The sequence below is a fragment of the Triplophysa dalaica genome, unplaced genomic scaffold (genome assembly GCF_015846415.1).
Source record: "Triplophysa dalaica isolate WHDGS20190420 unplaced genomic scaffold, ASM1584641v1 Contig4, whole genome shotgun sequence".
Classification (NCBI taxonomy): Eukaryota; Metazoa; Chordata; class Actinopteri; order Cypriniformes; family Nemacheilidae; genus Triplophysa; species Triplophysa dalaica.
This window is the reverse complement of record NW_026622638.1, coordinates 533008-549924: the sequence shown is the minus strand read 5'-3', so window position 1 is coordinate 549924 and position 16917 is coordinate 533008. Positions and strand designations below refer to the sequence as shown.

At 41.3% G+C, this 16917-nt stretch overlaps 2 protein-coding genes across 2 annotated transcripts; one reads left to right on the top strand and one right to left on the bottom strand.

Moving 5' to 3' along the window:
* The first annotated feature begins 2304 nt into the window (after positions 1 to 2304).
* Positions 2305 to 4175, top strand: LOC130416971 (uncharacterized). The gene is made up of 8 exons (XM_056742328.1): positions 2305 to 2681; positions 2910 to 2980; positions 3258 to 3434; positions 3514 to 3575; positions 3654 to 3704; positions 3811 to 3864; positions 3952 to 4083; positions 4155 to 4175. The coding sequence occupies exons 1-8, from the start codon at positions 2509 to 2511 to the stop codon at positions 4173 to 4175; spliced, it is 741 nt and encodes a 246-aa protein (XP_056598306.1). The 5' UTR covers positions 2305 to 2508.
* Positions 4176 to 4224: 49 nt separating this feature from the next.
* On the bottom strand, positions 4225 to 11233 carry LOC130416970 (putative nuclease HARBI1). Its single transcript, XM_056742327.1, has 6 exons — positions 11140 to 11233; positions 10778 to 10956; positions 5099 to 5153; positions 4877 to 5001; positions 4679 to 4790; positions 4225 to 4601 (listed from the first exon to the last, which is right to left on the bottom strand). The coding sequence occupies exons 1-6, from the start codon at positions 11231 to 11233 to the stop codon at positions 4225 to 4227; spliced, it is 942 nt and encodes a 313-aa protein (XP_056598305.1).
* Positions 11234 to 16917: the final 5684 nt, after the last annotated feature.

Sequence of the window (16917 nt, the reverse complement as noted above, 5' to 3'; positions counted from 1 at the left end):
AAACGTTTAAATACAGCATTTATGTAACAATACGGAAACAAGCGATCATTTCATAGTATAAAGAAGAGGCCATTATCATTTCTTAGTATAACACACATTTTAGACGGCCACTAGTCACCATGTTAGCTCCCTGAATCTTAGTGCAGAGCAAAACGTGATTGGCTGAAGTTAAAACGTGGCCTATTGGACAACAAAAGTGGGTGGAGTCCCCCTTTTTGTGGATTGTGCGCACGATTTGAAATGAGAAATGTTCCAAAATCCACGAGTGCAAAAACAGCCATCCACAAATGCATGCACTGATCCACAAATGCGTGCACTGATCCACAAATGCGTGCACTGATCCACAAATGCGTACACTGATCCACAAATGTGAACAAAGCGATCCACAAATAAATGCGGTTAAAAAAAATTTGTAAATATGTTTTATTTGCAAATCTCATTGTATTTATTTGTGGAACGTCTAACATGTATTTATGGTTTTTGTGCATATGTGGATTTAAAAAATGTTTGTGAAATTCTCTGTATTTATTTGCGAATCTTAGTTTATTTATTCAGAATAATGAAACAAATCTGTCCCCATTCATGACGGAGGATCTTTTTCATTTCAAAACTCAGTAAACAGGGCCTGTAAATTAACCTTCCATTTTTGCTGTATGCTGTTCTCCAATAATCCATAATTTTCAGATGAGAGACATGTATCACTTTTTACTGAAGCATGGAGTTTCATTTCTGATTTTCTGCTTTCTGCTGTTTGTCATTTTGGTCCAATTTGGGAAGAGCAGTGTCAGCATATTTTTATCTTGCTCATTTGTTTCATTAGGGATGTCGCTTCACTTTAGAGATCGCCTTCAACTCAATCGAATTTTACACTTCATATAAAGTTTTATCTGTGATTCTATTATTGGCAGTTAGAGACATGTGAATGGATTATTTCACATGGAGTTATTCATCTATAATGAGAAGGACGTAAAATAAGAAGAATACGATTTCAAAAGATTTCCACAGTATGTGTACTTGAAGAAAGATTCTAAGAGATAAAATCTAAGAGAAACATTATAATGTAAGTTAATGTTTATAGAATAGAATAGCTTTTTATTGTCATTGTAAGCAGAGCAAACAAGGAAATTCTTAAAGCACCTCCTAGGTGTAAAAACACAAAACATTTTGAGAGTTTAGGTTACCATCCCATAGAACGTGTCTTTTGTAACTGTTTGGTAACTTTCTGATCTTTTATTAAAATGAATGTGTGGTTAACAAGTTCTTCCTAGCTGTTTGCAAGGTTTTCAATATGCAGAACACTCACAAGTTAAAAGACATTACAAGAACAATCCTACTGATTTTCACTCATTGACCACACTTTTGCTCTCCTATTTTCTGTTATTTTGAAAATTCATCCTAATAAATAAAAAGACAGCAGACTTTAGCCACTTTAAGAATAAATAAATTACACAATACATAATGAGCTTTCCTGTGGCTCAGTGTCACAATTGGACTGTTTTGTCTCCTTGTTTTCCTTCTATTTCTAATGTCTTTATGAGTTAATAAGTCCCTCACCTGATTCTGTTTCCCTTGATTGCGTTTCCCAGGGGATTGCACATAATCAGAAACAATGTATAATACAATGCAATGTAAGTCGCTTTGAATAAAAGCATCTGCCACATTTGTAAATGTAAAATTTTAAGTTATAATGATTTCATATTTGAACATTTGAAAACATAATTTAATATTTTTTACATGATTTGAATATTTTAAAGGGTTGATATGGTGCGGTTACATGTTTTATGTGTCTTTGGTGTGTTATAAGTTGCCCATGTATGGATTAGACTTGTAAGAATTGCAAAAAATGTAAGTCTCGGATCGAAATATGCATTCTATCTTAAAGCAAATGCTCACCCAGACCTGCCTGAAACGCCTCTTGTAACCACACCCCCACGAATGTACGTCATTTCGTAACATGATTTGACAAAGACCACCCAAATCTAAATGCAAGTAAGGTGGGCGTACTTGTAAATCTCATTGTACCGTTGCCGGCACAGCCATGTCGCGGAGATGATGTGTGTTATGTTTTGTTTGCGTTGCCAAAAGATGATACGACCAAAAACAAATGGTTACATTTTATTTACATCACTGTTCCAGAAAAGTACAATTCAAATGTTCCAGTTTGTGCAGAGGATTTCACCGAACATTGCTTCCTGAACCTGTGAGAGATCAAGACCGCCTGTGCACGGAAGCTTTGGTTAAAAGTGGGGTCCATTCCAACCAATACAACTCTGCAATGACAGTCTGGCGCTTCAGGGGCCCGTTTCAATAAGGAAGTTCAACCAACACCGAGTTAAAATCTGAACCCTGAGTTGATTTACTCAGAGAATCGTTACTCTGAGTTTTCAGTTTCAGAACAGCTGATTTGAGTTAGTTTAATCAACCCTGAGTAAGTTCACTCTGGGTTACGCCCGTGCACCATGGCTATAAAAAGCCATCATCAATTGAGCGAAGATAGCACGATTCACCATGGCAACGGCACGTGACAAACAGCGCTCTGTTTATTTCTCGCCAATGGAATTGGAGGTACTATTACAAGCTTACGGTGAATATGAGCCGATATTTAGAAAAAAGAGCAACACAGCCGCAGCAGCAAAAGAAAGAGCGTTGGCGTGGGAGAAAATTGCTTCACGTGTTAATGCGTAAGTTTAAATGTCAATCACTTTTAAATTAATTTTGTTGAAACTGTCAAAATTGTAATTATATTGAGCTCTACTAAATCTCTCTCTCTCTCTCTCTTTATATAAAGAGAGAGGGAGACATTTAGTAGAGCTCAATATAATTACAATTTTGACAGTTTCAACAAAATTAATTTAAAAGTATATTATATATATTGTACACACACACACATCTACGTTTTTTTCATATAGGTGCAATCCTTCTGCAATTAAAAGAACTTGGCAGCAGCTGAAAATGAAATATAAAAACATCATTCAGTCAGGTGAGTTTAAAGAAATAAAATGCTCTTACTAGTATAGGATGCCTGACTGGGATATGTTTGATATATTACTTAAACAAGCCTTAAAAGTTATGAGGAGAACCGAGCACTATGGTATTCTAAATAATGTCTGTATAACAGCTATGCACTGGATTTGATAGTCCGTGAAACCACATCCAATGAAAGTAATCAACAGTTGTAATGGCCTACCAGAGAAAATTCTCTCTGCATATCTTAATTAGAGTAATGACAATAATTTGACTATTTCATGTCTACTCAGCCAATAGAAAGAGGGCAGAGGCACGTAAAACAGGAGGAGGTCCTGCACCACCACCTCTGACGGATGCAGAGGAGATGGCCTTGAGCCTCAACACTGGACGACCAGTGGCTGAGGGAATTCCAGGAGGGAGTTCATCAGAACCTGTTTCTCCCCAGGATACAAGTGCTTATATAATATGTAAGAGGCTTGACTATCTTGGTTTGTACAGGCTCTTATAGTTACCATAATTTCTCTTTGGCCTTTTTCTTTGTCTCAGCAGATTCTGATGGTAAGGTTAGCCTTGTGGAACCTCTTGTCACAACAGAACCCCAGGCAGTTGTAAGTGGCCTAACCCATGCTGAAAAATTTCAGGGCATTCTTAAAAGTGAATACTACACAAAATGCACATCTTCACAGGATGAAGGGGATGAAGAAACCTTATCCGCTGACACAGAGAGGCCTACAGAGGTAATGTTCATATCATGTATTTCCAAATCACACACTCCGTAGTAGACCTCTAGAGTGCTAGTTGGTAGATGTGCACGAACTGACATGCTTCTCATTTTTTGAACAGAGCATGGCAGAACAGGAGGAGGGTCCATCAAATTCTGACACCCAAATTAATGCAGTTGAGTAATGTTCAGTAAATGTCATTGTTTGAATCTGCAGAATTTTTTCGAACATCAACATCTAACCTCAGTCTTGTGTTTTTCAGTTGCCAGTTAAGGAGCTATATAAGCTCCATCTAATAAAAACATTACAAAAGACGGATAAAGAACTTGTGTACTTGGACCGTCAGATTCTAAAAACATATTTGGAAATTGAGCTCCTTAGGCACAAACTAGAGGTGGGTGTACAAAATAATGGAACAGTCTTACAACCTTATAGGGAATTTAACTGTCGCTTTTGTATTTGTAGGACATAAAGAAGACAAAATGAATTGTGAATAAATTGAGTTTATTTAACAGTCCTGTGTTGGTGTGGTTCATTAATTTGCAAAGACATTACGGCATATGAGGTCTCTGACCACCCTTCCATCCTGGAAATCCCCAGTGTGTATGAGGTCTGCTTCAGGATCTTGAGTTTGTAGGGCAGGGTGTTGCTCCCCTCTAATAATGGCAATATTATGAAGAACAACACATGCCACAATAATGTCACAAGCCCTTTCAGGGGTCACCCTGAGGTGGCGCAGGCACTGGAAACGTGATTTCAACAGGCCTATGGTCATCTCCACCCGGGCTCGTGTCCTGTTGTGTGCCATATTGAAGTGCTGCTGGGGGCCTGGCTCAGGTTCTGGGTAAGGGGTCATGAGTGTAGGTTGGCATGGGTAACCCCTATCACCCAGCAGAAGGCCATCCATCTCTCCTGTAAGGTCACATTGGTTTAGTTTTTTCCACAAACAGACATGACCATGTGTTCAGTCAGTGCATACATTTACTTACCTTGGCCCATTCTGTTGCTCAGAGATGACTCACGATATATCCGTGAATCATGAACTGAGCCTGGCCACTTAGCCTCCACATTTGTAATTATGTGTGCAGCATCACATATGATCTTTACAGTGACAAAAAAAGACATTAGTGTTACTGTACTTGGAAAAAGGCTTTGAGATTAGGAAACATTAGGCCATGTCAGTGTACCTGCACATTAATGCTGTGGATGGACTTCCGATTGACATAATCTGCCTCATTTTGTGAAGGAGCGATGATGGGTATATGGGTGCCATCTAGGCACCCAATCACATTGGGAAATCCTAAAGGGGATTTTAATTATTAGCTTACCTCCAGAGGCGGCAGCAAGATGTTATTAGCAGAACAACATTTATTTGATCAGCCTAATTTAGAAAGATGTAGACCATTCACCTGCAATCATGTGAAACTCCTCTTTGATGGCTCTCACAGGTTTGTGGCCAGGAAACTTAACAAAAATGTGCAAAAAGTGCTTGAGAGCGAGGCACACTTTTCTTATCGCTCTGCATACAGTTGCCTTGCTAACGTGTTCTGCATCCCCGGTGTTATAAAGAAAGCTACCATTAGCAAAGAAACGTAATGCCATACACAAAATCTGCTCAGATGTAAGAGCACGGCCACGACGAGTGAGGTTTGTGATGTAAGGATGAAGCAGAGTGTGTATATATGTTATGGACTGTAAAGAAAATCGGTATCGCTCAAATAAAAAATCCTCCGGATATGATAAAACATCCAAACGGGGCCTCACAATTCTCTCTCGACGTAAATGTAACTCTCTGCGAATTAATGCAGCTTCCTCATCTACGGGTTCATGAATAAACGGACATGCCATTTTAAGGTCTGTGTAACTTTATCGAGCGCGATTAGGAACGTGAATGAACAAACAAATGGCGTATGGAATTTCAACACCGCTCGCGCTTCGAAATGGGGGTGGAGATTGTAACAAACCCTGGGTTTGCGGAATAAAACCTGCTCCCGACCAGGTTAGGTTCACGGAGTAGGTTACTCTGGTTACTCACTCGGAGTATAAGATACCTCGATTTCTGAAATGGGCTTGACTTACCCCGCGGTCGCGGGTTTGACAGACCTCGCGTTCTGAAACCAAAAACCCTGAGTATTCCGTTTTCTGGGGTTGACTTACTCTGAGTTTGCACTTACCCTGCTTTCTGAAACGGGCCCCAGATTCACAGCCTGTAAGTAAATTTCATTTTAAAACACTTTGTTACGGACTTGGCGGGTTGAGTTTGTTGTATGTTTGTGATCTGCAAATGCAGACAGGCGCACAACGTGAAAAAAGACAACATGAGTCCTAATAATCAGTAATAATGTTCCACTAGAGGCAACAAATGTGGTGTTTATATTGTCTTTTATTAAGTATTTATTTAGGGTTTATTGTCTTTGTTGACTGGTGATGAGACGTGGCCTAACACTGGTTGATCAAGAAGAGTCAGAGCGCTGGTGTTATTTATTATGTTACCATTCCCTGCTGTAATGCCAGCTTGTTTCTATCTCACACAAACTCTGTATGAAGTATATGGTTGGTTGTTTATAGTCTTTATAACGTCGTATATAAAAGGTAAAACAGTTTCAGAGAGGCGGTGCAAAGAGGAGATACAAACATCCACTGTATGTAGAAAATACAACGTTTTTTAACCTTGAATCGTGTATACACATTGCATTACATCTTTAACGAACAATAACATTTGTTTAAGCTGTGTCATATCAGTGTGCAACAAGCAAAAAATCCAGCTCCATACAAAAGGAAAATATAAAAGCTCATCGGTTATATCTTAATTAATTTTTTGTAGCAAGCTTGATTCTGGACAAACGCTTTATCATTCCGAATAACAAGTTTCAGTGCTCAGGGCTGCGTGCTGCTGCTACTCTCCACTCCCTCTTTTCTACCCTAATAATTAGCAGATCAACTTCACCTTGTACATGCTGGCTGGTGAAGTCTAGCTGGTTCATTCTAGCTGGAGATTGTAGGGGCACCCTGAGCAGCCTGCCAGGACACCCCCCACTAGATCTTCCCTGTTAAAGCACGGGAAAGATCGCACAACTACAAGGAAAACTTATAGTCAGGGCCTCTTTTTTGGTCATCCTGCCTGTTCCTCAAATGGTAAAACAATTAGGGGTCAATTAAAACATTAATGGCAGGATGCTTTAATGCTGATTCTGCAGGTCTCATTTCAGGGACACAGCAGAACCTGTTGACCTGGCACAGCCTTTCCTGGAGTCTCTTATAGGGGGAGTTTGCGAAATCAAGAGCCTGAAGCCTTCATCACAATACGAACAGTAGCTTACGCTGCTCCGTTACGATGTGGTGAAAGTAAAGGCAGTAAGGCAGGTAAAACTGGCACTACTTCGCAATGTCTTGTTGGCATGGTCGGTAAAATAAGGCCAGAAAGTCACTGCAGAGGGAAAAAAGTTGTCAAGGCTCAGTGAGAGCACCCTCTGGTGTTACAGGTGGTGGAAACACAAGTAAAGACAAGGATCTTTTTCATTTTAAAACTCCGTTAACAGGGCCTGTAAAGTAACCCTCCGTTATTCGCGCCATGGGCCATCCAAGGAGCTGGCCATATGGTATGGGTTTCTTATTCATTCTTTTGGTGTGATTTGGGTTGCCGTGATATTCACGTGTGTTTTAATTGTTTTGGTCGGGCAGGGCGCTGTAGAGTGTGTGGTTTAAGCCTTAACCCTATGAACAATCTTCTTCGGCTGTTGCCCTCAGCCCCCTACACTCTCGGAAAACAAAGTACAATTTTGTACCAAAGAAGGTACAAGCCATTGTCACTGGGGCAGTACCTTTTAATGGTACACATTTGTACCTTAATATAGAGAAACAAATTTGTACCATTCCAGTTTGTACCTTTAAGGACATGATTTGTACCATTAGTAACCAAAATGTACCTTTTGTACTTTGAACCTTGCTGGTATAATATTGTACCTGAAACGAAGGTACAAATATTGGCCTTGAAGGTACCTCACCAGTGATGAGCACTTTTGTACCTTAACTATGGCAAATGTGTTCCTTTAAGCACTAGTACAGTACTATTACTTTTAAAAACATTTCTCTTTTGGATGCAAACAATTTAACTAAAACATGCATATATAATGTAAAATACAATTTCCCATCAACAATATAATACTTGTCAAAACTGTTTATAATACAATTTAACAAATTTCATATTTTTTATATCGCTTTTCATGCCTTCACGCTTTTCAAGTCATTAAAGTTATGGTTTAGGCAAAAATGTAAATTGCGTCGTCATTCCCTCACCCTCAAAATGTTCCAAACCAGTATACATTTATTTGTTCTGCTGTATACATTTACATTTATGCACATGGCAGACGCGTTTATCCAAAGCAACTTACATTGCGTTTTCCTATACATTTTATATAGTCGTATGTGGAATCCCCTGGGATCGAACCCACGACCATGCTCTTACCACTGAGCTACATGGTAGCTACATTTCTTTGTTCTGCTGTACTCAAAGTAAGATATTTGGAAGAATGATGGTAACCAAACAGGTCTCGACCACCATGGACTATATAGTAGAAAAATATACTATCACTGTGAATGCTGGGCGAGATCTGTTTGGTTACTCACATTCTTTCAAATACCTTCCTTTGAGTACAGCAGAACAAAGAAATGTATACAGGTTCAACTTGACACGATTGTCATTATTGCCTGAACTATACCATCAACATTACAATTGTAACATTAACATTTTAAAGCATAAATTATTTCGGTAACACTTTATAATATCTGCACGCTATGAATCATTAGTTAAGCATCAGTACACAGTTAATTAATCATTTATGAGGACTATGTATGCCTTGTAAAGCATCTACAAATGAGAGTTAAAGGCTCAGTTATCTTCTAAACAGAAATAGGAAAAACACAACACGGAGGGATACAGAACAAAGAAATATTTATTTCAAGATGCAAAAGAAATTAAACTGTACAGCTGTTTATATTAATGAATATAAAACGATTTAATATAAAATAAAAAATAAACCTCTGCAAAATTAAAATTGTACAACCGAACATATAAATTAACATTAAATGAATTGATATAAAATGAAAAATAAACTTCTGAAAAAACATGAATTCCTGCACACCTCCAGAAAAAATATAACTGTGAAGTGATATGCAACTCTCATTTGTAAATGCTTTACAAGGCATACATAGTCCTCACTTTAGATGAGCTCACAAAAATAGTTCTCTAACAACTAGTAAATGTTTTATAACTGCCTTATTTAATCATGAATTACAGCAGTAATGTGTGTTAAAAAGCATTTATTATCAAATTACGTGACTGTTACTATATGTCAGAATAATAAGATGTATAAATGTGCATTCAAAGAGTTTATTAATCATTTACTTACACTTTCTAAATGATCTCATGAACCACTGACAACTCCTAACTAACTGGTTTGTAAGTAATGTAATCCTTAATTTAGAAATGATGAATTAATCTTTAATAAAGTATGAAAATTTGATTATTAAGCATATTATATACATGCTTATAAATCAAGAACAAAGCATTTATAGCTGTATTTATAAACTGCTTACTAATGTCTATTAATGTGGGGCCAATTCTTCACAAATGATTAATTAACTATGTACTGATGCTTAACTAATGATTCATAGCGTGCAGTTATTATAAAGTGTTACACCGAATTCGTTTGTATTAGAAATAATGGTATGACTCAAAAACATCCAAAAAACATTGTAACAATTCTACAAAAACCTGTTAAGTAACTACAAATATCTAGCTCCTACATACAAAAAACATCATCAACAATATAGTGTTCAAGTGCTGTGTAGTCCAATTCATATCCTAGCATCATACAAAACCAGTCCTTGTCATATGAATCACTTGAAAAGCATGAAAATGAGAATCAAACAAATGTGGAAGCAACAGTTTTCCTCACAGTATCAACAATGTGTCTATGTTGAAAACATAGTTATCCTGAAAGAATATTGGAACTTCCTCTGTATGCACAACAGACTCGTTTTTGCAAAAGAAAGGCTGACACCTATCAAGTCCGCAGCAGATAGAAAATTAGGCTAATGAGCATGAATCAAGCCTATATGTTTAATTAGTTTTACTGCAGAAGAATGTCGATGTGAAGACTTTGGACAAGCATAGGGCCGTGGCATGTTCCGAGTCTAGAGGCATGTGTCCAGGTGTTCATCAAGGGGAACTAACAAGACAAGACCGACTGGGAAACAAAAACCAGACGGACAAGGTGAACATAACAAGAGGCATACAAGACATAATCACAAATGGGTCAGGGTGAGACAATAAAAATAACAAACATGGGAGGGGGGGTGGGGGCAAACAAGGAAACATAGGGAGAAGTCCAGAAGGGGTAGGGCTGGGAGGGGAAGTCCTAGCCCTGGGGGACGCGCCAGAGCGCGGAGCCCCAGGGGGCTTGACAGGGCTTGGCGCCGGTCGAAAGGCCGGCAGGATAGGGCTTGACGCCGGCTGCTGGGCCGGCTGGACAGGGCTTGACGCCGGCTGCTGGGCCGGCTGGACAGGGCTTGACGTCTTGTCGCCGGCTGCTAGGCCGGATGGACAGGGCTTGACGCCGGCTGCTGGGCCGGCTGGACAGGGCTTGACGTCTTGACGCCGGCTGCTAGGCCAGATGGACAGGGCTTGACGCCGGCTGCTGGGCCGGCTGGACAGGGCTTGACGTCTTGACGCCGGCTGCTAGGCCGGATGGACAAGGCTTGACGCCGGCTGCTGGGCCGGCTGGACAGGGCTTGACGTCTTGACGCCGGCTGCTGGGCCGGACGGACAGGGCTTGACACCGGCTGCTGGGCCGGACGGACAGGGCTTGACGTCTTGACGCCGGCTGCTGGGCCGGACGGACAGGGCTTGACACCGGCTGCTGGGCCGGACGGACAGGGCTTGACGCCGGCTGCTGGACCGGGCTAGGTGCCGGTTGCTGGACCGGACTCGGGACCACCAGACTCGGGACCACCAGACTTGGGACCACCGGACTCGGGACCACCGGACTCGGGACCACCGGACTCGGGACCACCGGACTCGGGACCACCTGGTTCCCAGCTGCCCTCCGCTGCCTCTTCTTTTTCAGCCGAGCTACCCGTCTGGTGGTCAGCTGAAGGAAGGAGGTGAAGGACTCTGCTGGATCCGGGTTGGAGGCCTCCGAGGAAGACCCCGAAGACGTTCTCCTTCCCCGCTTGCCGCGGAGACCAGTCGGTGGTGGAGAAGAGGCTGCAGAGGATGGTTGAGGGAACAATGACGAGACACGAGAAAGAACTATGTCTTCCCCACATAAAACCATAGGTTATGCCATGACTCCACTCAAATAACACAAATAAACATGACATGATAGTGGAATCATGAAAGTATTTGCCGCCGTACTTAAAAGGTGCTAAGATAAAATATAAAACTCACCTTTAAATTCTCTCTTCTCTTCCTCTGATAATTCAAGCACAGCCTCTGTTAATTTTGACAGAAGTTCCTCCGATGATAAAGACGCCAAAGCCATGCCTTAGTTGATGCTTGTAGTTGGTGTCTCGCTCTCTGTTCTGACGGAAATTTCCGTAATGGCGGCAGTGACTTCGGCCAATCTCGTAGCGCTTGCAATGCCTTAAAGTAAGCGAAGTTCATGGTTGAAGTCATCACCCTACTGTCTATGCACCCGCGCTAACCTAATTTTAAAGTTATTAAAAGTCCAGGAATGCTTAAAAAGTGTAAAATAATATATCTGACAGCATTGGGTATATATGTAGGCCTAACGTTACGTGAACGCTCAAATTTAACCGGTTGACTAATCATCCATCCATCTTCTTCCGCTTAACCTGGGCCGGGTCGCGGGGGCAGCAGTCTAAGCAGGGGTGCCCAGACTTCCCTCTCCCTAGAAACTTCCTCCAGCTCTTCCGGGGGTACACCAAGGCGTTCCCAGGCCAGCCGGGAAACATAGTCCCTTCAGCTTGTCCTAGGTCTTCCCCTGGGTCTCCTCCCGGTGTGACATGCCCGGAACGCCTTCCCGGGAAGGCGTCCAGGAGGCATCCGGAAAAGATGCCCGAGCCACCTCAGCTGGCCCCTCTCGATGTGGAGAAGCAGCGGCTCTACGCTGAGCTCCGCAAAGAGCAGAGATGAAATCGTATGGTCCCCATCGTATGGTCTTGAACATGGTGTTCGTTATGGACAAGCTGTAACTAGCACAGAAGTCCAATAACAGAACACCACTCGGGTTCAGATCGGTGGGGCCGTTCCTCCCAATCATGCCCCTCGAGGTGTCACTGTCGTTGCCCACGTGGTCGTTGCCCACGTGGTCGTTGCCCACGTGGGCGTTGAAGTCCCCCAGCAGAACGATGGAGTCCCCAGTCGGAGCGGTTTCCAGCACCCCTCCCATAGTCTCCAAGAAGGCCGGGTATTCTACACTGCCGTTTGGCCCATAGGCGCACACGACAGTGAGAGAATTTAACCAGGTGTCTAACATTGAACTAAATATAACCATAAAACTAAAACCTCACCTTCAAATGTTGTACAATTATAGTTTGATAATTCAAATCCAAACTGTTATTGTGAACTTAAAAAGACACAACAAGAAACGCTCGCATCCAACATCCCGCTCTCTGCTCTGACTGAAAATTCTGCGGTTAACTTCGGCCAATCAGTGTGTTGTCGCTATGCCTAATAATTATCATAGTAACCAATAATTCGCGCAAAACGGATTTATGCGATTTACATTCTCATATAAAAGCATTTATTTAAAACAGTCATAGGTGTTTTTATAGATGACAATAAATACTGAATAAATAATCTTATCAGTATTTTGTATAACAACTGATATTATAACTAACTTTTAAATCAATTGAGTAAAAACAAATGTTGGATCTTACTTTTATAAGGAAATAACTCAAAACTTATTTTAAAAAATTTCCATATCGTATGTTATTTGCTTGTGTAAATGAAATTAGTAATTTATCAATAAAGGTAAAACCTTCGCACATTGTGACACTAAGCAAGCGGGTCATAGCTAGTTTGTTTTTATGTATCGGTTTAGTTCACAACAAGATCCATTGCAGAACCTGCAGAATAACCTGGGTTTTGCCTTGCAGGCCCGCGCTCAAATGCACCAACGGATACGTATGCCAATAACTTCTGTTCATGTAAAATCTTTCTCACTGTGTTCTCAAACTGTGATCTAACCATTGTACTGTGAGCTTAGTGGTTAGATGTTGCTGGTTTGTCATTTGAAGTCAACATTATGTTGATCAGTGTTGTTACTTCTCTACTTCTGGCTGCTGTAACTGTATAGAGCACATTTATTAAATTGAGTAATGCCAAAGGAGTCTTTGATAGCAGTATTATAATGGGTAAATGTTGATGACAATAGTGTTATACTGTTAAATGTCTGTGTAGTGGAGTAGGCGGGGCGAGACCGGGGTTCGAGTTCGGTGAGTAATTGTTACTGAGCGCCAGCTGTGCGTGCTCTGGTCTTGAATCACGTGGGAGATCGGGAGCATATAAGAGAACGAGCGACCGGACCTTCGAAGAGAGAGGACCGGCTCCGAACGTGGTTATCATTTGTATTTGTATTTATGTTTTATTCGTTTTACTCGGCCGGCTGTCTTTTTACTTGTGTTATGATTTAATTAAATGTTTAAATGTCTTCCGGTTCCCGCCTCCTTCCCTCCTAGCCTTGAATCTCGTTACAGTTTGATAGTAGAGAGTGATATCCAGCTGTTTTGAGACAATCAGATATTATTAAGGTCTTCTAAATGACAATACCCTTATTTACACACAACTACATCAATAATCAGTGTATGTATCTCAATAATGGTATAAATCAGGGCTACTCAAAGTCCGGACTCTGGTCCGGATCCGGAGGGAATTAATTCCAGACCTGCTTGTTTGTGGCGCCGCTTCGCTCAGACCAATCGACGAATGACAGCACATGACCGCGAGAGAGAGAGACTAGACCCGCCTGCTCTGTATGGTTTTGAATCGCTCTCGCGATGTCAATTGCTTCCGTGAAATCCAGTAAGCGTATGACGTTTGACCTAATCGAGCGGGTTAATAAAACGACACTTTACCGAGGTGCGTGCGCGGTTCTATAGACGAGGATGTCCGTTACTAAAAAAAGAAAAGTCGAAGAAAACAAAGCTTTTCAAGATGACTGGACAGAGAGGTAAGGATTCATTTTTCCCCCCAGCACAAAGCCGTTCTGTTTAATTTGTAACGAGATAGTTGAAATTATAAAAAGTGGAAATGTCGAACGGCACTATGTACTAACAACCACACCTTTTGTGCCACGGTTAAGGCAGCTGATTGAGAACAGACAGTGCCATTTATCACATAAGGCTGCTCTGTATTTTGCACCATTTTATTTTTGGCCTATACCTCTTGGTATGTTTTGCCACTTTTGGATTTTTTAAATGCAAAAGACTCTTTATTGTTTTCAAAAAAGTAATGTTAATTCATTATAAAAAGTAATAAGGATGTGTAAAAAAAACTAATTTTGAAACAACCAATTGTCCGGACCTTTGACATTCTCGTGAATTCAGATTTGGACCTTTGAAAGTAGACTTTGAGAAGCCCTGGTATAAATCAACTGAGAAGCTCATGAATCAGTCATGAATGAGTTTTTTACTATGATGTTACCTAGCATGCATTACAGCACAAAGCTTTCGTTTGTTGACTCGCACCATTGTTGAGTTTAATATGCTGATTCTTGATGTATGCATGTTCCCTTTCTGTCGGTCTCCAATGGGGTTTGATATTGAGAACCTATCACTTCTGATTGTACTTTTAAAAGGCAAATTAAATTGTCGAATGGCTTGGCCATTCATTCACCTTTTTTTCTTCGGAACCTGCAAAGCATTTGCTATATGCTGAACATTTATCACGCTGTAACCTTGGATGCGATGGACTTGTCCTCGAGGGTGTTGCGGTCACGGCTGGCTGTTATCTGCGGGACGCAGCCACAACATCGCCTACATCATTTTACATTTATGCATTTGGCAGACGCTTTTATCCAAAGCAACTTACATTGTAATGCACTACGGAGGCCACATTTTCTACCTTATGATATGTGGAAATTACCTACATGGTCTCAACTCCTGGGAGTATAGTGCGGGGCCCTGCCCCAGTGCCTTTCTTCCGGAGGTGCATGACGAGCTCACGAAGACCAGGAACGCCTACTTTTCGGCACGTTTTACTTCAAGTGCTAATGCCTTGACTCTCCTCGACATCGGGCATTTAAAGGGATATACACCCTTCCAAAGCATGTTAGCTCTTCGACATTCGTGCTGAACTCTTGCACTGCCGTATTTCAAATTGCCCCCACTTGAGGGGAGACACGATTCAGCTGCGCGCCACCACTGACTTCACACTTCGGCCGAATAGGTGACAGTGAGTGCTGGGTTGGCCAATGTCCACTCCGGTTCTCTGAGAGAGACGCCGATTAGATGTGAGACGCTCAGAAAGTGCGCTTTCTCGATGTCCCTGTCACTCAGGGTGGACTGTTTGGTGATGTTCCACACATAGTGACTCCCCATTGGGTCGTCCCATCTGATGATTTCCTCACTCTTGGTTTCCCGCTGGTGTACTCCACCTTTCTGTGCCCCCTGGTTGGTGCCCCGCACTATACTCCCAGGAGTTGAGACCATGTAGGTAATTTCCACATATCACCTCCATAAGGTAGAAAATGTGGCCTCCGTAGTGCATTTTCCTCCTTCGAGGTTCCAGTGTCCCTCACGCGCCAGGCGGCCATCTCGCATCTAGAGTCGCAAGGCCTCCACCTGTGACGAAGCACAGTGGCGTTTCGTATAGGAACCCCATGTGTCTGTTCGACACAACGTCGGGAGACCGACAGAAAGGGAACGTCTTGGTTACATATGTAACTTCGGTTCCCTGATGGAGGGAACGAGATGTTGTGTCCTTTATACCACTATGCTTCGCCCGCTGCAGCGACCGGGAGTTACTTCTCAGGTTCCTCAGCCCAAAAGGTGAATGAATGGGCACGCCATCTTCCTTTTATACCCGTATGTGCTGGACGGAGACTGGCATGCCACGCCATTCGCCAATTTGATTGGCCTTTTAAAAGCACAATCGGAAGTAATTGGTTCTCAAGATCAAACCCCATCTGTCGGTTCGACATAACGTCCGCTTTCCTCCATCACGAAAACAGAGTTTACACACGTAACAAAGACGACACTCAACTCATCTCTTAAATCCTTTTTACTTTTTAATGGTTTAAGAAATCCTTCTAAACATCTCATCTGGCCCAACACTGCTACTTCAAGAAGTCATTTCGTGACATTACTGGTCCGTAGTGATATGTATCAATAAGGTACGAGATTACTCAGTCTTCCAGGGCAGCCCTTACTAGACGGGTCTAAATACCCCGTTACATATTTTACATAATTTGTTCCTCATTTGTCTAAAGTCACACCCCAGCCCCCCTCCCCAAAATACATTCTGTGTATTAAAAGCAGACTTTCTCATTGATAATGCTCTGTAATAGGAGACACTCAGCAAAAAATGTTTCTTCTGTTTTTGTTCACATGTCTCGCGCTGAGCACTTGTAATGCTCAGGCGAAAGTGGTCGTCAGCTTCCAAGATTGTAGTGAATTTTTCTAAGAAGGCATAGAACCAAAAGGGATGGATCAGAATCTCAAGAAAATCTGTCAGATGTGGAAATACGATATATTTTCTTACGCTACACTCTATTCTGCTTTTCATAAAATTCCTCTGTACAGTGCATACAAGTTTGAACCTAATTGCAAAAGTACTTCTCAAGAAAAAAAAAAAACCATGGTGCATAGAGCCACAGGTAAGTGTCTTGTAGTATCAAAACATTCCATTATCATTTTAGGCTTTGTGTTTGGCAGAAAATGGGGCAGAATTAATTTCTTTATCACTGAAGAGAAATACTGTATTTAAAATAGGGCTGAACAACGCTATTTATTTAGATCGCATTTATCGCATGACTGTTTGATTGCAATCTAGTTTGATATAGAAAAATAAGTTCTAGTGATTCTTGATGTTATTGCTTATACATAAAAACTCTCTTTTAAGTGTACTGTATTTATTCAATTCAATTTTATTTATATGGCGCTTTTTACAATTTTCATTGTTGCAAAGCAGCTTTACACACAAAAGAAAATGATTAATACTGTAGGAAAATTAAGCGTATATACAGTATTAAAATACATGGTG